Genomic DNA, 24,552 nt, shown 5'->3' with positions numbered 1-24,552 from the left:
GTAGTCCAGTGTAGTTTTTTGTTGGTGCAGGTAGGCTGCTGTGGTTCTGTGTTGTTTCAGCTTGTCTGGTGGAGTTTTCTGTGGTTTCATGTAGTTTTGTTGTGTTTCATGTAGTCTAGTGTAGTTTTGTGTTGTTTGAGGTAGTCTAGTGTAGTTTTGTGTTGTTTCAGGTAGTCCAGTGTAGTTTTGTGTTGTTTCATGTAGTCCAGTGTAGTTTTGAGTTGATTCAGGTAGTCTGGTGTAGTTTTGTATTGCTTCAGGTAGTCTAGTGTAGTTTTGTGTTGTTTCAGGTAGTCTAGTGTAGTTTTGTGTTGTTTCAGGTAGTCTAGTGTAGTTTTTTGTTGTTTCAGATAGTCCAGTGTAGTTTTGTGTTTTTCTGGTAGTCTAGTGTAGTTTTGTGTTCCTTCATATAGTCTAGTGTAGTTTTGTGTTGTTTCAGGTAGTCTAGTGTAGTTTTGTGTTGTTTCAGATAGTGTAGTGTAGTTCTGCGTTGTTTAAGGTAGACAAGTGTAGTTCTGTGTTGTTTCAGGTAGTCCTATGCAGTTTTGTGTTCTTTCAGGTAGTCTAGTGTAGTTTTGTGTTGTTTCAGATAGTGTAGTGTAGTTCTGCGTTGTTTAAGTTAGACAAGTGTAGTTCTGTGTTGTTTCAGGTAGTCCTATGCAGTTTTGTGTTCTTTCAGGTAGTCTAGTGTAGCTTTGTGTTGTTTCAGGTAGTCTAGTGTAGTTTTGTGTTGTTTCAGGTAGTCTAGTGTTGTTCTGTGTTGTTTCTGGTAGTCTACTGTAGTTTTGTGTTGTTTCAGGTAGTCTAGTGTAGTTTTGTGTGGTTTCAGGTAGTCTACTGTAGCTTTGTGTTGCTTCAGGTAGTCTAGTGTAGTTTTGTGTTGTTTCAGGTAGTCTAGTATAGTTCTGTGTTGTTTCATGTAGTCGAGTGTAGTTTTGAGTTGTTTCAGGTAGTTAGGTGTAGTTTTGTATTGCTTCAGGTAGTCTACTGTAGTTTTGTGTTGTTTCAGGCAGTCCAGTGTAGTTTTGTGTTGTTTCAGGTAGTCTAGTGTAGTTTTCTGTTGTTTCATGTAGTCCAGTGTAGTTTTGAGTTGTTTCAGGTGGTCTGGTGTAGTTTTGTATTGCTTCAGGTAGTCTAGAGTAGTTTTGTGTTGTTTCAGGTAGTCCAGTGTAGTTTTGTGTTGTTTCAGGTAGTCCAGTGTAGTTTTGTGTTTTTCTGGTAGTCTAGTGTAGTTTTGTGTTCCTTCATATAGTCTAGTGTAGTTTAGTGTTGTTTCAGGTAGTCTAGTGTAGTTTTGTGTTGTTTCAGGTAGTCTAGTGTAGTTTTGTGCTGTTTCAAGTAGTCTAGTGTAGTTTTGTGTTGTTTCAGGTAGTCTAGTGTAGTTCTGTGTTGTTTCAGGTAGTCTAGAGTAGCTTTGTGTTGTTTCAGGTAGTCTAGAGTAGCTTTGTGTTGTGTGAGGTAGTCTAGTGCTGTTTTGGTTTGTTTCATTCTGTCTAGTGTAGTTTTGTGTTGTTTCAGGTAGTCTAGTGTAGTTTTGTGCTGCTCAATGTAGTCTAGTGTAGTTTTGCGTTGTTTCAGGTAGTCTAGTGTAGTTTTGTGTTGTTTCAGGTAGTCTAGTGTAGTTTTGTGTTGTTTCAGGTAGTCTAGTGTAGTTCTGTGTTGTTTCAGGTAGTCTAGAGTAGTTTTGTGTTGTTTCAGGTAGTCTAGAGTAGCTTTCTGTTGTTTCAGGTAGTCTAGAGTAGCTTTGTGTTGTGTGAGGTAGTCTAGTGGTGTTTTGGTTTGTTTCATTCTGTCTAGTGTAGTTTTGAACTGTTTCAGGTAGTCTAGTGTAGTTTTGTGTTGTTTCAGGTAGTCTAGTGTTGTTCTGTGTTGTTTCAGGTAGTCTACTGTAGTTTTGTGTTGTTTCAGGTAGTCTAGTGTAGTTTTGTGTGGTTTCAGGTAGTCTACTGTAGTTTTGTGCTGTTTCAGGTAGTCTAGTGCAGTTTTGTGTTCTTTGAGGTAGTCTAGTGTAGCTTTGTGTTGTTTCAGGTAGTCTAGTGTAGTTTTTTGTTGTTTCAGGTAGTCTAGTATAGTTCTGTGTTGTTTCATGTAGTCCAGTGTAGTTTTGAGTTGTTTCAGGTGGTCTGGTGTAGTTTTGTATTGCTTCAGGTAGTGTAGTGTTGTTTTGTGTTGTTTCAGGCAGTCCAGTATAGTTTTGTGTTGTTTCAGGTAGTGTAGTGTAGTTTTGTGTTGTTTCATGTAGTCCAGTGTAGTTTTGAGTTGTTTCAGGTGGTCTGGTGTAGTTTCGTATTGCTTCAGGTAGTCTAGTGTAGTTTTGTGTTGTTTCAGGTAGTCCAGTGTAGTTTTGTGTTGTTTCAGGTAGTCTAGTGTAGTTTTGTGTTGTTTCATGTTGTCTGGTGTAGTTTTGTGTTGTTTGAGGTAGTCTAGTGTAGTTCTGTGTTGTTTCAGGTAGTCTAGTGAACTTTTGAGTTGTTTCAGTTGGATTGGTGCAGATTTGTGTTGCTTCAGGTAGTCTAGTGTAGTTTTGTGTTGTTTCAGGTAGTGTAGTGCAGTTTTATGTTGCTTCAGGTAGCCTACTGTAGTTTTGTGTTGTTTCATGTAGTTTAGTGTAGTTTTGTGTTGTTTCAGGTTCTCTAGTGTAGTTTTGTATTGTTTCAGGTAGTCTGGTGTAGTTTTGTGTTGTTTCAGGTTGTCTAGTGTAGTTTGGTATTGTTTCAGGTAGTCTAGTGTAGTTTTGTGTTGTTTCAGGTAGTCTAGTGTAGTTTTGTGTTGTTTCAGGTAGTCTAGTTTAGTTTTGTGTTGTTTCCGGTTGTCTAGTGTAGTTTTGTGTTGTTTCAGGTAGTCTGGTGTAGTTTTGTGTTGTTTCACGTAGTCTAATGTAGTCTTGTGTTGTTTCAGGTAATGTAGTGTAGTTTTGTGTTGCTTCAGGTAGTCTAGTGTAGTTTTGTGTTGTTTCAGATAGTCTAGTGTAGTTCTGTGTTGTTTCAGGTAGTCTAGTGTATTTTTGTGTTGTTTCAGGTAGTCCAGTGTAGTTTTGTGTTGTTTCAGTTAGTCTGGTGTAGTTTTGTGTTGTTTCAGGTAGTCTAGTGTAGTTTTGTGTTGTTTCAGGTAGTCTAGTGTAGCTTTGTGTTGTTTCAGGTAGTCTAGTGTAGTTTTGTGTTGTTTCAGGTAGTCTAGTGTAGTTTTGTGTTGTTTCAGGTAGTCTAGTGTAGCTTTGTGTTGTTTCTGGTAGTCTAGTGTAGCTTTGTGTTGTTTCAGGTAGTCTAGTGTAGTTTTGTGTTGTTTCATGTAGTCTAGTGTAGTTTTGTGTTGTTTGAGGCAGTATAACGTTGCTTTGAGTTGTTTCAGGTAGTCTAGTGTAGTTTTGTGTTGTTTCATGTAGTCTAGTGTAGTTTTGTGTTGTTTGAGGCAGTATAACGTTGCTTTGAGTTGTTTCAGGTAGTCTAGTGTAGTTTTGTGTTGTTTCAGGTAGTCTAGTGTAGTTTTGCGTTGTTTCAGGTAGTCTAGTGTAGTTTTGTATTGTTTCATGTAGTCCAGTGTAGTTTTGTGTTGTTTGAGGTAGTATAACGTTGCTTTGAGTTGTTTCATGTAGTCCAGTGTAGTTTTGTGTTGGTGCAGGTTGGCTGCTGTGGTTCTGTTTTGTTTCAGCTAGTCTGGTGGAGTTTTCTGTGGTTTCATGCAGTTTTGTGTTGTTTCATGTAGTGTAGTTCAGATTTGTGATGTTTCAGGTAGGCTTGTCTTGTTTGTTTTCTTTAAGGTTGTCTGGTGGAGCTTTGAGTTGTTTCAGGTAGTCTAGTGTAGTTTTGTGCTGTTTCAGGTAGTCTAGTGTAGTTTTGTGTTGTTTCAGGTTGTGTAGTGTAGTTTGTGTTGTTTCAGGTAGTCTCGTGTAGTTTTGTGTTGTTTCTGTGAGTCATGTGTCATTTTCCGTTGTTTCAGATAGTCTAGTGTAGTCTGCTGTGTTTCTGGGAGTATAGTGTAGTTTTGTGTTGTTTCTGGTAGTATAGTGTAGTTTTGTGTTGTTTCAGGTAGTCTAGTGTAGTTTTGTGTGGTTTCAGGTAGTCAAGTGCTGTTTTGTGTTGTTTCAGGTAGTCTAGTGTAGTTTTGTGTTGTTTCAGGTAGTCTAGTGTAGTTTTGTGTGGTTTCAGGTAGTCTACTGTAGTTTTGTGCTGTTTCAGGTAGTCCTATGCAGTTTTGTGTTCTTTCAGGTAGTCTAGAGTAGCTTTGTGTTGTTTCAGGTAGTCTAGTGTAGTTTTGTGTAGTTTCAGGTAGTGTAGTGTAGTTTTGTGTTGTTTCATGTAGTCCAGTGTAGTTTTGTGTTGTTTGAGGTAGTCTAGTGTTGTTTTGTGTTGTTTCTGGTAGTCTAGTGTAGTTTTGTGTTGTTTCATGTAGTCCAGTGTAGTTTTGTGTTGTTTCATGTAGTCCAGTGTAGTTTTGAGTTGTTTCAGGTAGTCCAGTGTAGTTTTTTGTTGGTGCAGGTAGGCTGCTGTGGTTCTGTGTTGTTTCAGCTTGTCTGGTGGAGTTTTCTGTGGTTTCATGTAGTTTTGTTGTGTTTCATGTAGTCTAGTGTAGTTTTGTGTTGTTTGAGGTAGTCTAGTGTAGTTTTGTGTTGTTTCAGGTAGTCCAGTGTAGTTTTGTGTTGTTTCATGTAGTCCTGTGTAGTTTTCAGTTGATTCAGGTAGTCTGGTGTAGTTTTGTATTGCTTCAGGTAGTCTAGTGTAGTTTTGTGTTGTTTCAGGTAGTCCAGTGTAGTTTTGTGTTGTTTCAGGTAGTCTCGTGTAGTTTTGTGTTGTTTCAGGTAGTCTAGTGCAGTTTTGTGTTGTTTCAGGTAGTCTAGTGTAGTTTTGTGTTGTTTCAGATTGTGTAGTGTAGTTCTGCGTTGTTTAAGGTAGACTAGTGTAGTTCTGTGTTGTTTCAGGTAGTCTAGTGTAGTTTTGAGTTGTTTCATGCGGATTGGTGGAAATTTGTGTTGTTTCAGGTAGTCTAGTGTAGTTTTGTGCTGTTTCAGGTAGTGTAGTGTAGTTTGTGTTGTTTCAGGTAGTGTAGTGTAGTTTTGTGTTGTTTCAGGTAGTCTCGTGTAGTTTTGTGTTGTTTCTGTGAGTCATGTGTAATTTTCTGTTGTTTCAGATAGTCCAGTGTAGTCTGCTGTGTTTCTGGGAGTATAGTGCAGTTTTGTGTTGTTTCTGGTAGTCTAGTGTAGTTCTGTGCTGTTTCAGGTAGTCTAGAGTAGCTTTGTGTTGTTTGAGGTAGTCTAGAGTAGCTTTGTGTTGTGTCAGGTAGTCTAGTGTAGTTTTGTGTTGTTTCAGGTTGTCTAGTGTAGTTTTGTGTTGTTTCAGGTAGTCTAGTGTAGTTTTGTGTTTGTTCATGTAGTCTAGTGTAGTTTTGTGTTGTTTGAGGAAGTATAACGTTGCTTTGAGTTGTTTCAGGTAGTCTAGTGTAGTTTTGCATTGTTTCATGTAGTCCAGTGTTGTTTTGTGTTGTTTGAGGTAGTATAACGTTGCTTTGAGTTGTTTCATGTAGTCCAGTGTAGTTTTGTGTTGGTGCAGGTTGGCTGCTGTGGTTCTGTTTTGTGTCAGCAAGTCTGGTGGAGTTTTCTGTGGTTTCATGCAGTTTTGTGTTGTTTCATGTAGTGTAGTTCAGATTTGAGATGTTTCAGGTAGGCTTGTGTTGTTTGTTTTCTTTAAGGTTGTCTGGTGGAGCTTTGAGCTGTTTCAGGTAGTCTAGTGTAGTTTTCTGTTGTTTCAGGTAGTCTAGTGTAGTTTTGTGTTGTTTCAGGTAGTGTAGTGTAGTTTGTGTTGTTTCAGGTAGTCTCGTGTAGTTTTGTGTTGTTTCTGTGAGTCATGTGTCATTTTCTGTTGTTTCAGATAGTCTAGTGTAGTCTGCTGTGTTTCTGGGAGTATAGTGTAGTTTTGTGTTGTTTCTGGTAGTCTAGTGTAGTTTTGTGTTGTTTCAGGTAGTCTAGTGTAGTTCTGTTTTGTTTCAGGTAGTCTAGAGTATTTTTGTGTTGTTTCAGGTAGTCTAGAGTAGCTTTGTGCTGTTTCAGGTAGTCTAGAGTAGCTTTGTGTTGTGTCAGGTTGTCTAGTGCTGTTTTGGTTTGTTTCATTCTGTCTAGTGTAGTTTTGTACTGTTTCAGGTAGTCTACTGTAGTTTTGTGGTGTTTCAGGTAGTCTAGTGTAGTTTTGTGTGGTTTCAGGTAGTCTACTGTAGTTTTGTGCTGTTTCAGGTAGTCCTATGCAGTTTTGTGTTCTTTCAGGTAGTCTAGTGTAGCTTTGTGTTGTTTCAGGTAGTCTAGTATAGTTTTGTGTTGTTTCAGGTAGTCTAGTGTAGTTTTGTGTTGTTTCTGGTAGTCTAGTGTAGTTTTGTGTTGTTTCATGTAGTCCAGTGTAGTTTTGTGTTGTTTCATGTAGTCCAGTGTAGTTTTGTGTTGTTTCAGGTAGTCCAGTGTAGTTTTTTGTTGGTGCAGGTAGACTGCTGTGGTTCTGTGTTGTTTCAGCTTGTCTGGTGGAGTTTTCTGTGGTTTCATGTAGTTTTGTTGTGTTTCATGTAGTCTAGTGTAGTTTTGTGTTGTTTGAGGTAGTCTAGTGTAGTTTTGTGTTGTTTCAGGTAGTCCAGTGTAGTTTTGTGTTGTTTCATGTAGTCCAGTGTAGTTTTGAGTTGATTCAGGTAGTCTGGTGTAGTTTTGTATTGCTTCAGGTAGTCTAGTGTAGTTTTGTGTTGTTTCAGGTAGTCTAGTGTAGTTTTGTGTTGTTTCAGGTAGTCTAGTGTAGTTTTTTGTTGTTTCAGATAGTCCAGTGTAGTTTTGTGTTTTTCTGGTAGTCTAGTGTAGTTTTGTGTTCCTTCATATAGTCTAGTGTAGTTTTGTGTTGTTTCAGGTAGTCTAGTGTAGTTTTGTGTTGTTTCAGATAGTGTAGTGTAGTTCTGCGTTGTTTAAGGTAGACAAGTGTAGTTCTGTGTTGTTTCAGGTAGTCCTATGCAGTTTTGTGTTCTTTCAGGTAGTCTAGTGTAGCTTTGTGTTGTTTCAGGTAGTCTAGTGTAGTTTTGTGTTGTTTCAGGTAGTCTAGTGTTGTTCTGTGTTGTTTCTGGTAGTCTACTGTAGTTTTGTGTTGTTTCAGGTAGTCTAGTGTAGTTTTGTGTGGTTTCAGGTAGTCTACTGTAGCTTTGTGTTGCTTCAGGTAGTCTAGTGTAGTTTTGTGTTGTTTCAGGTAGTCTAGTATAGTTCTGTGTTGTTTCATGTAGTCGAGTGTAGTTTTGAGTTGTTTCAGGTAGTTTGGTGTAGTTTTGTATTGCTTCAGGTAGTCTACTGTAGTTTTGTGTTGTTTCAGGCAGTCCAGTGTAGTTTTGTGTTGTTTCAGGTAGTCTAGTGTAGTTTTCTGTTGTTTCATGTAGTCCAGTGTAGTTTTGAGTTGTTTCAGGTGGTCTGGTGTAGTTTTGTATTGCTTCAGGTAGTCTAGAGTAGTTTTGTGTTGTTTCAGGTAGTCCAGTGTAGTTTTGTGTTGTTTCAGGTAGTCCAGTGTAGTTTTGTGTTTTTCTGGTAGTCTAGTGTAGTTTTGTGTTCCTTCATATAGTCTAGTGTAGTTTAGTGTTGTTTCAGGTAGTCTAGTGTAGTTTTGTGTTGTTTCAGGTAGTCTAGTGTAGTTTTGTGCTGTTTCAAGTAGTCTAGTGTAGTTTTGTGTTGTTTCAGGTAGTCTAGTGTAGTTCTGTGTTGTTTCAGGTAGTCTAGAGTAGTTTTGTGTTGTTTCAGGTAGTCTAGAGTAGCTTTGTGTTGTTTCAGGTAGTCTAGAGTAGCTTTGTGTTGTGTGAGGTAGTCTAGTGCTGTTTTGGTTTGTTTCATTCTGTCTAGTGTAGTTTTGTGTTGTTTCAGGTTGTCTAGTGTAGTTTTGTGTTGTTTCAGGTAGTCTAGTGTAGTTTTGTGTTTTTTCATGTAGTCTAGTGTAGTTTTGTGTTGTTTGAGGAAGTATAACGTTGCTTTGAGTTGTTTCAGGTAGTCTCGTGTAGTTTTGTATTGTTTCATGTAGACCAGTGTAGTTTTGTGTTGTTTGAGGTAGTATAACGTTGCTTTGAGTTGTTTCATGTAGTCCAGTGTAGTTTTGTGTTGGTGCAGGTTGGCTGCTGTGGTTCTGTTTTGTGTCAGCTAGTCTGGTGGAGTTTTCTGTGGTTTCATGCAGTTTTGTGTTGTTTCATGTAGTGTAGTTCAGATTTGAGATGTTTCAGGTAGGCTTGTGTTGTTTGTTTTCTTTAAGGTTGTCTGGTGGAGCTTTGAGCTGTTTCAGGTAGTCTAGTGTAGTTTTCTGTTGTTTCAGGTAGTCTAGTGTAGTTTTGTGTTGTTTCAGGTAGTGTAGTGTAGTTTGTGTTGTTTCAGGTAGTCTCGTGTAGTTTTGTGTTGTTTCTGTGAGTCATGTGTCATTTGCTGTTGTTTCAGATAGTCTAGTGTAGTCTGCTGTGTTTCTGGGAGTATAGTGTAGTTTTGTGTTGTTTCTGGTAGTCTAGTGTAGTTTTGTGTTGTTACAGGTAGTCTAGTGTAGTTCTGTTTTGTTTCAGGTAGTCTAGAGTATTTTTGTGTTGCTTCAGGTAGTCTAGAGTAGCTTTGTGCTGTTTCAGGTAGTCTAGAGTAGCTTTTTGTTGTGTCAGGTAGTCTAGTGCTGTTTTGGTTTGTTTCATTCTGTCTAGTGTAGTTTTGTTCTGTTTCAGGTAGATGAGTTACAGGGCAATATGGGCATGGTGCAGTTAAATCAGAAAGCAATGAATATTGGACTGAGATTGTTGCATTTGAATGCACGAGGCATAAGAAATAAAATGGACGATCTTGAAATTCAGCTACAGATTGGCAAGTATGACATTGTGGCCATCTCTGAAACTTGGCTAAAGGATGGTTGCCATTGGTTGGTAAATATCCAAGGCTATATGGAGTATCGGTAAGACAGCTTAGTAGGCACAGGGGGTGGCCTGGCCCTGTGTATATGAAACCATAGTAAATCATTAGAAAAGGGATAACACATGCTCAGATGATGTGGAGTCTCTATGGGTTGATTTACGAATTGACAAGGGTAAAAGGACACTAATGGCAGCTGTATACAGGCCTCCAAACAGCAGCCGGGACGTAGATTACAAATTGCAGCAGAAGATTGATAAAAAGCGTGTCAGATGGGCTACATGATATTTGTTGGGGATTTTAACACAGAAGTGAGTTGGGAAAATCAGGTTAGCACTGTCCCTCAAGAGAGTGAATTCGTAGAGTGTCCAAGGGAACAGCTTGTTGTTGATCCCACTAGGGGGTCGGCTGTGCTGGATTGGGTGTTGAGCAATGATCTGGAGGTGATAAGGGATCTTAATGTTAAGGAACCCTTAGGGAACAGTGATCAAAAAATGATCGAGATCACTTTGAAATTGGAGAAAGAAGCTAAATTCTAAAGTGTCGGTACTTCAGTGGAATAAAAGAGAATACAATGGCATGAGAGGGGAAGTGGCCAAGGTTGACTGGAAAGGGACACTAGCAGGAAGGACAGCAGAGCAGCAATGACTGGAGTTTCTGCGGGTAATGAGGGAAGTACAAGACAGATATATTCCAAATAAGAAGAAATCTTCGAATGGAACAAAGGCACTTCCGTGGCTTACAAGTTAAGTCACAGAAAAAGTAAAAGCAAAAGAGAGGGCATACAAGGATGCCAAAGACAGTGGGAAGATAGAGGATTGCGAATCTATTAAAAACTTGCAAAAGGAAACTAAGGCGGTCATTAGGAAAGAAAAGATGAATTATGAAATTAAGCTGGAGACTAATATCAAAGAAATTACAAAAACATTTTAAGTAGATAAAGGGTAAAAGAGAGTTGAGGGTAGATATTGGACCAGTTAAAATGACGCTGGAGATATTGTAATGAGAGACGCGGAAATAGCAGAGGATCTGCATGCATCAATCTTCACCGTGGGAGACATCTGCAGTATACCGGACATTCAAGCGTGTCAGGGAACTGAAGTTTCTGCAGTGAAAATTACGAAGGAGAAGGTGCTCAGGAAGCTTAATCAACAGAGGGTGGATAATTCCCCTGGAACTGATAGAATGTACCGTTGGGCTCTGAAGGAAGTGGCTAGAATATAGAACATAGAACGGTACAGCACAGTACAGGTCCTTCGGCCCACAATGTTGTGCCGACCCTTAAACGCTGACTCCCATATAACCACCAAAACTAAATGCCTCCATATACCTGTCGCACAGTCTCTTAAATTTCACTACTGTATCTACCTCCACCACTGACTCAGGCAGTGCATTCCACGCACCAAGAACGCTCTGAGTAAAAACAGCTTCCTCCAATATCCCCCTTGAACTTCCCGCCCCTTATCTTAAAGCCATGTCCTCTTGCATTGGGTAGTGGTGTCCTGGGAAGAGGCGCTGGCTGTCCACACTATTTACTCCTCTTAATATCTTGTAAACAGTACCTCTATCACGTCTCCTCTCATTCTCCTTCTCTCCAGAGAGTAAAGCCCTGGCTCCCTTAAACTCTGATCATAATGCATACTCTCTAAACCAGGCAGCATCCTGGTAAATCTCCTCTTTATCCTTTCCAATGCTTCCAGATCCTTCATATAGTGAGGTGACGAGAACTGGGCACAGTACTCCAAGAGTGGCGTCACCAGAGTTTTACAGAGCTGCATCATTACATTGCGGCTCTCAAAGTCTAACCTCGACTTATGAAAGTTTACACACAACAAGCTTTCTAAAATACCCCATCTAACTGTGAGGCAACTTTCAGCGATCTGTGTACATGTACTCCCAGATCCCTCTGCCCCTCCACACTTCCATGTATCCTGCCATTGACTTTGTACTCTGCCTTGGAGTTTGTCCTTCCCAAATGTAGCAACTCACACTTCTCCGGGTTGAACTCCATCTGCCACTTCTCAGCCCACTTCTGCATCTTATCAATGTCTCTCTGCGATCTGCGACAATCCTCAACACTATCCACAATACCTCTGACTTTTCTGTCGTCTGCAAACTTGCCAACCCACCCTACTGCCCCCACATCCAGGTCGCTAATAAAAATAACGAAAAATAGAGTCCCAGAACGGATCTTTGTTGGACACCACTAGTCACAACCCTCCAATCCGAATGCACTCCCTCTGTTTTCTGCAGGCAACCCATTCTGAATCCACCTGGCCAAACTTTCTCTTGATCCCATGACTTCCGACTTTCTGAATAAGCCTACCGTGTGGAACCTTGTCAAATGCCTTACTAAATTCCATGTAGAGAACATCCACTGCACTATCCTCATCTATATGCCTGGGCACCTCCCCAAATAACTCTGTCAGGATTGCTATACACGATCTGCCCTTCACAAAACCATGCTGACTGTCTCTGATCAGGCCATGATTTTATAAGTGCCCATAGATCCTATCTCTAAGAATCTTTCCCAACAGCTTTCCCACCACAGACGTAAGATTCACTGGTATATAAATACCCGGTCTATCCTTATTACCTTTTTTGAACTAGGGGACAACATTCGCCTCCCTCCAATCGCCCGGTACCATTCCCGTGGACAACGAGGACATAAAGATCCTAGCCAGAGGCTCAGCAATCTCTTCTCTCGCCTTGTGGAGCAACCTGGGGAATATTCCGTCAGGCCCCGGGGACTTACCTGTCTAAATGTATTTTAACAACTCCAACACCTCCTCTCCCTTAATATCAGCATGCTCCAGAACATCAACCTCACTCATATTGTCCTCACCATCATCAAGTTCCCTCTCATTGGTGAATACCGAAGAGAAGTATTCATTGAGGACCTCGCTCACTTCCACAGCCTCCAGGCACATCTTCCCACCTTTATCTCTAGTCGGTCCTACCTTCACTCCTGTCATCCTTTTTTTCTTCACATAATTGAAGAATGCCTTGGGGTACTTCTTTTCTCTACTTGCCAAGGCCTTCTAGTGCCCCTTCCTTGCTCTCCTCAGCGCCTTCTTAATCTCTTTTCTTGCTACCCTATATTCCTCAATAGACCCATCTGATCCTTGCTTCCTAAACCTCATGTATGCTGCCTTCTTCCACCTGACTAGATTTTCCACCTGACTTGTCACCCATGGTGCCTTCACCCTATCATTGTTTATCTTCCTAACCGGGACAAATTTATCCCTTACATCCCGCAAGAGATCTCTAAACATCGACCACATGTCCATAGTACATTTCCCTGCGAAAACATCTTCCCAATTCACACCCGCAAGTTCCAGCCTCATAATTTTCCCTTCCCCAATTAAACAACTTCATGTCCTCTCTGATTCTGTCCTTTTCCATGATAATGCTAAAGGCCAGGGAGCGGTGGGCACTGTCCTCCAGATGCTCACCCACTGAGAGATCTGTGACCTGACCCGGCTCATTACCGAGGAATGAAGGCAGTTGGCGTTTAGCGACGAATATTAGTGAACCAAATGCCTTTGAAAAACTCCCTGTAAATTCGTGACAAGCACTTTGGTGAGGAACATCAGACCTGTCGCACCTGCCGTGTGGGTTTCGCGAGTTTACCCTGTGACTGGTTTGACCCTGTTTCGGGATTCCAGTTACATATCGAGGTACCTTCAGCTTGGTAGGTTACTTGGTCGGTGAAAGTTGTCCCTAGTGTTTCAGAATCTCAGGACGTCGACGAGACTTTGGGAGAATTGGACGTTGAGATAAGCATATGATCTCTTTAATGAGAAAATATAAAATTCTCTGAGGTGTCGCGTCAACATTAATAAAATGCAATTATTTTGATCAGGTGACATTATCCTTACCCCGGGATCCACGTAACTGTATCTAATGGTATTATGATGGAGCCTTACATGAAAGATGTGGTTTGGCAAAAGCACCTGACTATGTGCCGTTGGGGTCACGGATTATTTCGGGCGGGGATTTGAAATGTTCTCTGGGGCATGGCTTATCTGCTGATGATATGAAAAATTGCAGGGAGGATTGAGGACTGAAACGCCGACTGTGTCCATGGGAGCTTCAGGTACATTTGTAATGAAGCAGCGAAGCGGGAAACATAGATCATCATCAAAGTGAGGGAGACTTAATTGGATCGGGAAGAATGAGCCGTGAGACGTACACTTGGATTTGGCCAATCAGGTCATAAAGTCTACTAAAAAAGAGAGAAATGAACTTCTCGCTCCGTACACCAACTACTACCAACTCCATCAGAACGTGCCAATGGGTGGGTACTGTCTGAAACACACCAGATATACCAATATCAAAAGCAAAAGGACTGGTGATCTAGAAATGTACAGGATTTCTTGGAACGAATTACTGACGGCTATCAAAAGATCAGTTGGTCATGATTATAATCAATCAGCACCCTGTGCAATTTGCTTTTCACAGCAGTGGATTTGCAACGGATACAATCTCACTCGCTCTGCACTGGGCCTTGGATCACCTCGACATATTGAAACTAATCCCAGGCTGTTATTTTGTGACTGCAGATCACTTTTGAACACAAGTATTGTTCTCAGTTATCTTCAGTAAGCTCCTAACCCCGGGTGTCTATGCTTCCCTCTGCAACTGGATCCTTGACTTGCTGACCGGGAGACGACAGACTCTGCGGATCGGGTAGCACATCGCCTCCTCTCTGACAATCCACACTAGCTCAGCGCAAAGTTGGTTTCTCAGCGCACTGATGTACGTCTCTCCACTCACGACTATGTGACTACGCTCGGATCATATTCCATCCATGACATTGCCGGTGACGCAACTATTGTCGACAGAATTTTAGGCGGTGACGAGAGGGCTGACAGGAGCGTGACAGATCAGTTTGCTGACTGGTGACGTAACCATTACCTTGTGCTCAGCTTTACCGAGGCCAAGGAGTAGATTCAGATGTTGAAAAGGGGCAATCGAGGGCGCACACAGCAGTCTTCATCGGGAGAATGGAAATGGAAAGGGTGAGCATCCACTTTTCAAAATGATTCCCCCCCCCCCCAACTATTGAGTGCGTTGTCCGAGGAAAACAGCATCCATCATCAAATATCCTCAACACCCAGAACATGCTCTTTTCGCGAGGTTGCCATCAGGTAGAAGGTACAAGAACCACAGGGCTCGCACCCTTAGGCTCAAGAGCGGTTACTATCCATCAGCTATCAGGGTCTTCAACAAAGCGGATAACTACACTCACTTGCCCGTCCAGTGATATATTCGCACAACCAAAGATCTCGCTTTAAGGACACTTTGTCCCGTCGTTTCATGTTCTCATTATTCATTTACTATTTATTTATATTCGTACAAACTTTGACAGTCTGTTGTTTCGTCCACTCGCATAGATTATTCATTGATCCTGTTGTAGTTACTAATCTACAGTTTTACTGAGTACGAGTGAGAGTTGAACAGTCTGAAAAGTGGGACTGATAGCGCCCCCTAGTGGCCAGTTTCTGCACCCACTGCCACCGATGCCTGTCCGAGGGGAGCTCCAAACTAAATCTAATGCGGAACTTGGCTGTTCACTCGCTATAGCTTTGTTCATTCGGAATGAATGCGTCATCCAGCAACGAACAGTGAAGGTTATATTGTATTCGATCACACCAGAAATAAAATGAAAATTCTTATCCGAGATCGCATGAATCTGTGTAAGTCTGTCTCACTTACCGATGACACGCAGAGTGACGGTCGCTGAGGTTTGATAGCCATAAGTTGGAACCATAGCCACACGGTATTCCCCGCTGTCCAGCATTTTCACCGACTTCAGCAGAAGCGACCCATTGGAGGTGAATAACCCTGCCCGCGATGTGTACTCATTGCCAACAGACACGGTCTGATCGATCCACTGGACGACAAAAGTCCCATTAACAGACCAGCCTCCACTGCTGACGTTGGACGACGGCCGCACTGAAAAAAGCGCATCACGTCCAACGGTAACATTTATCTGGCTGTGCTCAACGTCGATAGTAAACTGCTGGGACTCACCTAAGAAAGAGAAAATGATATGAAGGAAAAGCGACCGACGCGGATAGACTTGAGAACTGTTCTTAACTCACTCTGTGCAGAGACCAGGGACCTGTTCTTAGCTCAGTAAGGTCTATCATTATAACCTCATCTTCATTCACCTAACTACCCGCCACTCTTGTTGATCGGACCACTGACGATTCGAGAGAGTGATCCTCACCCGCCGCTATGCAGAGACAAAGAACGAGCGCTGCGAAGGGCAGTCCCGACATCCCGACAGAGAGCAGCGCCGATCTCTGTTACACTCGGAGACTGAGCCGCACTTCCGGGTTTGCGGGGCAGATAATTGGATTCTGACGTCACAAGCGGCAGCGCTGATTGGATCAGAGAATCTGTACTCTGCTCAGATCTGAATCAAACCTTGTGTGCTGTTCCCCAACGATCTGCTGCTGTGTTGAATCCGATAATGATCTCAAAGAGAGTGTTTCTCACCCACCGACATGAGGAGAAAAAGAGACAGTAAAGTGATGTCATCCACGCGATCCCGAGAGGGCGGCGCCTGTCTCTGTTACATGCGGAGAGTGAGTCTCATTTCCTGGTCTCCATGACAGATCCCGAGATCCCGTTATCTGAAAAGCCGGAGCTGATTGGAGCGCAGAGCGAGAAGACGGAGAGTGAACCAACCAATAACGCTGAAGAAACAGAAGGCTATTCGGCCCTCGGTACCCTGGGGTCTTCCTCCACCAGCTCACGTGGGATTTTACACACTGGGTGAGTGTTGCCGTCGTAATCATCTTGCACACGAAGACAGCAAGACACGGATATGATTGTGAACTCCGCGGAGGACAGGTCGGGAGAACACACACCAGTCCTCATTGAAGGATCAGCGGTGGGAAGGGTCAGCAGCTTTAAGCTCCTTCTGAGAGAATCTCTGCTTGGCCTCACATAGTTATACTTTCACAAAGAAAGGCACGTCAGCGGCTGTATTCCATTAGGTGATAAGTACACAGAAACAGAGAAAGCCAACAGCATAATAAAGGCCCTTCAGCCCACAAAGCTTGAAGAGATTTGGTATTGGCATTCACCAAAGACTGGGAAATGTATGCACATGCAAGGTGAAGAGTATTCTGACTGCTTTCATAACCGTCTGGTGTGCAGGCTCCAATGCACAGGATCAAGAAAGATTGCAGAGGGCTGTTGTCACGAACACACAACCCTGTAAAAGTATCAGCAATAGAACACACCTGCAGTCTGGTTTTGCTGTTAATAAAACACTAGTTTATTGGTAACTACGTCATATAGCAACTTAAACCAGGTAAATCAAGAGTTAAAGGTGTTATGCATATATAGGTGTACGGTACATATATAAATCCCCAAACCTTTTCAGATCAAGAGTGGTAGGTCAGATCAGTCCACGGGATTGAAAAGGGAGAGAGAGAGAGAGAGAGAGAGAGAGAGAGAGAGAGAGAGAGAGAGAGAGAGAGAGAGAGAGAGAGAGTTGTGTAACCCAAGTAAACAGGTGTGGTCGATCTTCCTCGATGTCCTCCAAATCTTCCAAGTTAGCCAGACTTGACCAACTGAAGAGCGCCGTCTTGAAGTGATAATCTACCAAACCAGGTAAGGGTTAGACACACCGGTAGATTTTACAGGGTTGCCCTTACACGCACTGATAGTCACGGATCGATTTCTCTTGATCGATCCTCAGCCTCACCCTTGAGGGCACTTAAAAGTTCAGTGGCGTCTGCGTGTCCCCCGAAAGAGACAGTTACGCTTCTTTAAATACCGGTATGTTGAACACCAGCTGCCCATCATGTAGCTCCTCCCCTCTCTCTCTCTCTCTCTCTCTCTCTCTCTCTCTCTCTCTCTCTCTCTCTCTCTCTCTCTCTCTCTCTCTCTTTTACAGGCATGATTCTTAAAGGAACAGTCCATAATGAATAAAACTTAAGATTCTATAACAGCTGTGTACAACAATCACCTTCATCACAGTGCAAGCCTGATCATAATCGAGAAAATCTTCATAAGGTGGTTCGTCAAGAATACCAGGTCCATAATTAAGGGCGATCACCTTCAGGTATGCGCTCTTGTCTCATTACAACCATTAGGGTCATACACACTTCCTAGTAATACAATCCGGAATATGCTTCCTTCCCATTAGCACCATCAGCGAAATACTCCCTTCTCGTTACTACCAGTCGGGATATGCTGTCGTCTCATTATTACTATCCGGAATATGCTCTCGTTTCATTACGACCATCCGGAATATGCTCTCGTCTCATTACAACCATTCGAGATATGCTCTCGTCTCATTACAACCATTCGGGATATACACTCGTCTCATTACTGCCATCCGGAATATGTTCTCGTCTCATTACGACCATCCGGAATATGCTCTCGTCTCAATAATACCATTCCGGAAATGCCCTTGTCTCATTACTACCATCCGGGATATGCTCTTGAGTCCTTACCGCAATCAGGAAGTAGGTACATGACCGTGAAGACCCACGTTCAAAGATTTACCTATATCTTCTGTGATCAGATTTCTAAACGGTCCATGGGCCCATGGAAATGACCTCTTAATTCCTTTTTTTATTTGTTAGTTCATTTACTTTTAATTAATTAATTAATTCGTTTATTCTCTTGTTTACTTCTATGCGTATATTACTAATTCATGAGCTGAGGACACGTTACGCCACCTGGCGTTTATGACAGCAGCGATGGTTCTTCTTCTCTGAGTTGGCCACCCAGAAGTTGAACGATTCTACACTGTCGGAACGGCCATGCCGGAGTTGTGAACTGTTAGAGTGGCCCAGCTTTTGTGAAACCGGCTTTAGGCGAGAACGCGCTTGGACAAACACAGCCGCATGCTCGAATTAAGGAATGAAGTTTCAAGTCAGTGGATTTTTGTGTTTTTATTACATAGCTAGTGCGCTGAGAATAGATGCGGAGTCAGTGTCATGTCCCTTGTGTGAGATTTAGGGAAATTGAGATACCACCTCTATCCCGCATAAATACATCAGCCCAACGTGCACCGGGTGCAGCTCCTGAGGAAGCATGTTATGGAACGGGAGCTGCTGTTCCATGAGCTTCGATTCACACGGGACAATGAGGAGGAGATAGGTAGAAGCTACAGGGAGGGAGCTCCCGAGATGAAGGGGGCAGTATCATGGGTAACCAGCAGGAGAGGGGAAGGAGATAAACAACCGGAGCAGTGCTTCCGAGTGGCCGTACCTCTCAGTAATATGTATACCGCTTTAGATGCATTTTTTCAGATTATGAGAACACTCAGTCCTCTTTTATTGTCATTTAGAAATGCATACATGCAATATTTCTCCGGAGTGATATCAGAGAAAACAGGACAAAACAAAGACTAACACTGACAGAAACACATAACTATAACATATAGTTACAGCAGTGCAAAGCAGTACCATAATTTGATAAAGACCAAACCAAGGGCACGGTAAAAAAAAAAGTCTGAAAATTCCCAGAGTCGATCCACTCTCGAGTCCCAGATGGCAGGCGGCAAAAGGGAAAAACTCCCTGCTATAAATCGCCAGACACCGTCAACTTGCTGATGCCTTGGAAACAGCCGACCACAGCCACCACTGAGTCCATCCGTCCGAAAAATTCGAGCCTCCAACCAGCCCATCCGATACAGCCTCCCGAGCGCCATCCTCTGCCGAGGCCTCCGACCTAACCCGGCCGCTGAAACAAGTAAAGCTGAGGATTTCGAGGCCATATTCTCCTGAGATTCCGGTTACAACACTGTAGCAGCGGCAGTGAAGCGGGCGTTTCAGAAGTTTTCCAGATATTCTTCGGTACTCTGATGGCCGTCTCCATCAAATCAGAATTGTGTGCGGTACCCTACCTGACAGAGAGTAGATATTAATAACCGGAGAGGTCGGGCGCTCTACTGTCGCGCCACCATCCTCTCCTCCACCATTTGGTGGGTTGCCGGGAGTGGAAATTACCTTTTTGCAACAACTGCCGTTGTTCCCAGTGATACACTAAACACAATCTAATTTGCCGAAATAGTGAATAAGTGGCATTTGTTCTGTTAATGCTGAGATTGGAGAGGATCGTTTTGGGCAATGTAGAGAATCATAGAAACCATAGAAACTACAGCACAGAAACAGGCCTTTTGGCCATTCTTGGCTGTGCCGAACCATTTTCTGCCGAGTCGCACTGACCTGCACACGGACCATATCCCTCCATACACCTCCCATCCATGTACCTGTCCAATATATTCTTAAATGTTAAAAAAGAACCCGCATTTACAACCTCGTCTGGCAGCTCATTCCATACTCCCACCACTCGCTGTGTGAAGAACCCCCCCCCCCAATGTTCCCTTTAAACTTTTCCCCCTTCACCCTTAACCCATGTCCTCTGGTTTTTTTTCTCCCCTTGCCTCAGTGGAAAAAACCTGCTTGTATTCACTCTATCTATACCCATCATAATTTTATATACCTCTATCAAATCTCCCCTCATTCTTCTACGCTTCAGGGAATAAAGTCCTAATCTATTCAATCTTTCTCTGTAACAGAGTTTCTCAAGTCCCGGCAACATTCTTGTAAACCTTCTCTGCACTCTTTCAACCTTATTAATATCCTTCCTGTAATTTGGTGACCAAAACTGAACACAATACTCCAGATTCGGCCTCACCAATGCCTTATACAACCTCATCATAACATTCCAGCTCTTATACTCAATACTTTGATTAATAAAGGCCAATGTACCAAAAGCTCTCTTTACGACCCTATCTACCTGTGACGCCGCTTTTAGGGAATTTTGTATCTGTATTCCCAGATCCCTCTGTTCCACTGCACTCCTCAGTGCCTTACCATTAACCCTGTATGTTCTACCTTGGTTTGTCCTTCCAACGTGCAATACCTCACACTTGTCTGCATTAAACTCCATCAGCCACTTTTCAGCCCATTTTTCCAGCTGGTCCAAGTCCCTCTGCAGGCTCTGAAAACCTTCCTCACTGTATACTACACCTCCAATCTTTGTATCATCAGCAAATTTGCTGATCCAATTTACCACATCATCATCCAGATCATTGATATAGATGACAAATAACAATGGACCCAGCACTGATCCCTGTGGCACACCACTAGTCACAGGCCTCCACTCGGAGAAGAGATTCTCTACTACCACTCTTTGGCTTCTTCCATTGAGCCAATGTCTAATCCAATTTACCACCTATCCATGTATACCTAGCGACTGAATTTTCCTAACGAACCTCCCATGCGGGACCTTGTCAAAGGCCTTACTGAAGTCCATGTAGACAATATCCACTGCCTTCCCTTCATCCACTTTCCTGGTAACTTCCTCGAAAAACTCCAAACATGACCTACCACGCACAAAGCCATGTTGACTCTCCCTAATAAGTCCCTGTCTATCCAAATGCTTGTAGATTCTGTCTTTTAGTACTCTCTCCAATAACTTACCTACTACCGACGTTAAATTTAATGGCCTATAATTTCCCGGATTACTTTTCGATCCTTTTTTAAACAACGGAACAACATGAGCCACTCTCCAATCCTCCGGCACCTCACCTGCAGACAGCGACATTTTAAATATTTCTGCCAGGGCCCCTGCAATTTCAAAACTAGTCTCCTGCAAGGTCAGAGGGAACACCCTGTCAGGACCCGGGGATTTATCCACTTTAATTTTCCTCACGACAGCAAGGACCTCCTCCTTTTCGATCTGTACAGTTTCCATGATCTCACTACTTGTTTCCCTTAATTCCATAGACTTCATGCCAGTTTCCTTAGTAAATACAGAAGCAAAAGATATTTAATATCTCCCCCATTTCCTTTGGTTCCGCACATAGCCGACCACTCTGAACTTCAAGAGGACGAATTTTATCCCTTACAATCCTTTTGCTCTTAATATACCTGTAAAAGCTCTTTGGATTATCCTTCACTTTGACTGCCAAGGCAACCTCATGTCTTCTGTTAGCCCTCCTGATTTCCTTCTTAAGTATTTTCTTGCACTTCTTATACTCCTCAAGCACATTATTTACTCCCTTCTTTCTATACACGTCATACAACTTTCTCTTCTTCTTTATCAGAGTTGCAATATCCTTTGAGAACCAAGGTTCCTTATTCCTATTCACTTTGCCTTTAATCCTGACAGGAACATGCAAATTCTGCACTCTCAGAATTTCTCCTTTGAAGGTTTCCCACCTACCGATCACGTCCTTGCCAGAGAACAACCTGTCCCAATCCACGCTTTTTAGATCCTTTCTCATTTCTTCAATTCTGGCCTTCTTCCAGTTAAGAACCTCTACCCTAGGACCAGATCTATCCTTGTCCATGATCAAGTTGAATCTAGTGGTGTTATGATCACTGGAACCAAAGTGCTCCCCTACACAGACTTCTGTCACTTGTCCTAACTCGTTTCCTAACAGGAGATCAAATATTGCATCCCCTCTAGTTGGTTCCTCTATATATTAATTTAGAAAACTTTCCTGAACACATTTTACAAACTCTAAACCATCTAGACCTCTAAAGGTATGGGAGAACCAATCAATCTATGGAAAATTAAAATCCCCTACCACCACAACTTTATGTTTCCTGCAGTTGCCTGCTATGTCTCTGCAGATTTGCTCTTCCAATTCTCGTTGACTATTGTGTGGTCTGTAATACAACCCCACTAATGTGGCCATACCGTTCCTGTTTCTCAGCTCCACCCATAAAGACTCAGTAGGCAAGTCCTCTAATCTGTCCAGCCTGAGCACTGCTGTAATATTTTCCCTAACAAGCAATGCTAACCCCCTACCTTTCATTCCTCTGCCTCGATCACATCTGAAACATCGGAACCCTGGAATATTAAGCTACCAGTCCTGCCCCTCCTGTAGCCAAGTTTCACCAATTGCTATAACGTCATAATTCCACATGTCAATCCACGCCCTCAACTCATCCACCTTTCCCGCAATACTCCTAGCATTGAAATATATACACCTCAGAAGATTTTTACCACCACTCACAACCTTTCTATTAGCGGATTTGCTTGAACTTTCAACATCATTTATTTTCACCCCAACCATCTGTCAGCTCTGGCACTCTGGTTCCCATCCCCTTGCAAGTCTAGTTTAAAGCCTCCCCAATATCAGTAACAAACCTCCCTGAAATGATATTGGTCCCCCTGTAGTTCAAGTGTAACCGGTCTCTCTCATACAGGTCCCACCTGCCCCAGAAGAAGTCCCAAAGATCCTGAAATCTGAAACCCTGCTCCCTACACCAGTTCCTCAGCCACTTGTTCATCCTCCAGAGCATCCTATTCCTACCCTCACTGGCACCTAGCACAGGTAGCAAACCTGAGATTACCACCCTTGTGGTCCTGCTTTTCAACTTCCTACCAAGCTCTCTATACTCACTCTCCAGAACCTCCTCACTCTTCCTTGCTATGTCATTGGTACCGATGTGCACCACGACATCTGGTTGATCAACCTCCCACTTCAGAATGTCATGCAATCGATCAGAGACATCTTTGACCCTGGCACCTGGGAGGCAACAAACCATCCTGGATTCTCTGTCACGACCACAAAATCTCCTATCTGCACCTCTAACTATCGAGTCCCGTATCACTACCGCTCTCCTCTCCACCCCGCCCTCCCTTCTGCACTGCAGAGCCAGACTCAGTGCCAGAGATCCGGCTACTGCAGCTTGTCCCAGGTAAGTCATCCCCCCCCAACAGTATCCAATGCGGTATACTTGTTGTTGAGGGGAATGGCCACAGGGGAACCCTGCTCTGCCTGCCCTTTCCTCTTCCCTCGCCTGACAGTGACCCAATTTCCTGTCCTCTGCTCCTTTGGCATAACTACCTCCCTGTAGCTACGATCTATAATCTCCTCATTCTCCCGAATGATCTGCAGGTCATCCAGCTCCTGCTCCAGTTCCCTAACGCGGTTTGTCAGGAGCTGCAGCTGGATGCACTTCTTGCAGGTGGTCGTTGTCAGGGACACCGGAGGGCTCCCTGACTTCCCACATCCTGCAAGAGAAACATTCCAACATCCTGCAAGGCATTCTCTCTACGCTAGGCAATCTGAATAAAAAACTTACCAGAACCTACCCTGGCCTCTACCTGTTCTCGCTGAAGCCTGCTTGATCCAAAGCCGCCCCACTCTGACTCAGTCCACTCCGACGATGGGCGCTACAACGATGGCCGCTGTATATGGTGGTCTGCATTTTAAACCCTGGCACGCTATGTCACGCGCCTGCGCAGTGCTGACCCTTCTCCCCGGGCAGTTTTTTTTTTAAACGTCTTTTTCGACCCGAATTCTAACGCTCACTTCTTCAGCAACTTGCTTCGACTGAAACAAGAACCGTTGAAATTTGCCTTTGTCGTCTGTCTCTGCGGCCTCTCTCTCTCGAGCTGTTTTAATGTCAATTAAAGCTGCCTTTATTCTTCCTTTAGTTTTTCGAACTGACGTGGAATCTCTGCCTCAGTAAATTTATCTTCAGCAAACATTTCCCACACACTCTCTTCAAACGTTCCCTTGAATATATAACGATATGCTATTAACTCCTGTATTAACACTTTCCGCATTCTAATGGTAACCATAAAGTTTAACTTCTGAGCAATTACCAACAGCACACCCCTCTTACCATCATCGAACGCTTCAGGGGTTGGGTCCAACAGAAACCTCTCAACACAAACGTCAATTTCTGATGTTTTTCCACAAAAGCAAATCAAAAGGGATTTTCCCCAATCAATTCAAACAACCCTCCTAACGAATTTGTTCCTACCACGGACGCAGGATCCAATTTTATCACATACCCCGTGACGGGTTAAAGAACCACCAGAGATGGAAACACTTTGGAGCCCGGTATTGTTATTAACTAATGATATTTATTCGTAATTACGCAATACAGTAATAAAAATGCAGATAAATCAGGCAGGTTATCAATGATTATTCATGAGTAAGTGTGGAAATATATGAAATTCAAGCTTCTTCAAGTCTAGGGGTGAATAAATGGTGTTAAGATAATGAGTAAAGTTCAGTTCAGTTCGTGGCATTTAGTTGAATAGGGATGGAGAGAGAGAAGGGAGATATCTGAGTCTTCAGATTAGCTGATGCCGTCGATCTTCCCGTTGTCCTCCTAAATTCTTTAGAAGTCACCGACAGTGACTTCAACAAAGGGGGCCGTTCTTCTTCGGTGGAGTCATCAACCCAGGCGAGGATCCCCACCGGTCAGATCCTGTTCACACTGCAAGAGCTACTGATCAATCCGCCTGATGGATCCTCCAAAAAAAAAACACACTTAATCTGTGGGCACAGCAAAGCTCATTCAGTGTCCAAAAACGTGTTGCAGGTCTAACATCTGACCTTCTATTTCTCTCACCGTACTGAGTACCAACTGTCATTCAAATAACTCATCTCTTCTCTGTCTGTGTAAGAATGCATCAGCAGGACATGTCCTTGGGAAGTATAAACACTGTGGAGAACCCATAACTACGATTGTCCATCCAATAACTCCGCCCTCGGTCACCACAGCGACTTACGAGCTGCTCGGTGCTCTCTCTCTCCGAACTCAGCAGAAATGCAAAAGTTAGTGTCAGTTCCTTCTTGTGCCTTAAAGTGACAGGCCACAGGAAATATGAACCTCAGTGGTTCATAACACAATCTCAAAGCAGTCTCTCTCAGTCTCTCTCTCTCTCTC

At 43.0% G+C, this 24,552-nt stretch overlaps 1 protein-coding gene across 1 annotated transcript in view; it reads right to left on the bottom strand.

Annotated features, from left to right (window-relative positions):
- LOC140206700 (V-set and transmembrane domain-containing protein 5-like) overlaps positions 1 to 15,209 on the bottom strand; it is a 224,206-nt gene extending 208,997 nt beyond the window's left edge. The window contains exons 1-2 of the mRNA XM_072274861.1: positions 15,105 to 15,209; positions 14,588 to 14,905 (exon numbers count right to left, since the gene is read on the bottom strand). Of these exons, the coding sequence (XP_072130962.1) occupies positions 14,588 to 14,905; positions 15,105 to 15,156 (370 nt within the window). The 5' untranslated portion in view covers positions 15,157 to 15,209. The remainder of the gene's footprint in view (positions 1 to 14,587; positions 14,906 to 15,104) is intronic.
- Positions 15,210 to 24,552: the final 9,343 nt, after the last annotated feature.

Source organism: Mobula birostris, chromosome 13 (genome assembly GCF_030028105.1).
Source record: "Mobula birostris isolate sMobBir1 chromosome 13, sMobBir1.hap1, whole genome shotgun sequence".
Taxonomy (NCBI): domain Eukaryota; kingdom Metazoa; phylum Chordata; class Chondrichthyes; order Myliobatiformes; family Myliobatidae; genus Mobula; species Mobula birostris.
This window is presented reverse-complemented; position numbering and strand designations above follow the sequence as displayed.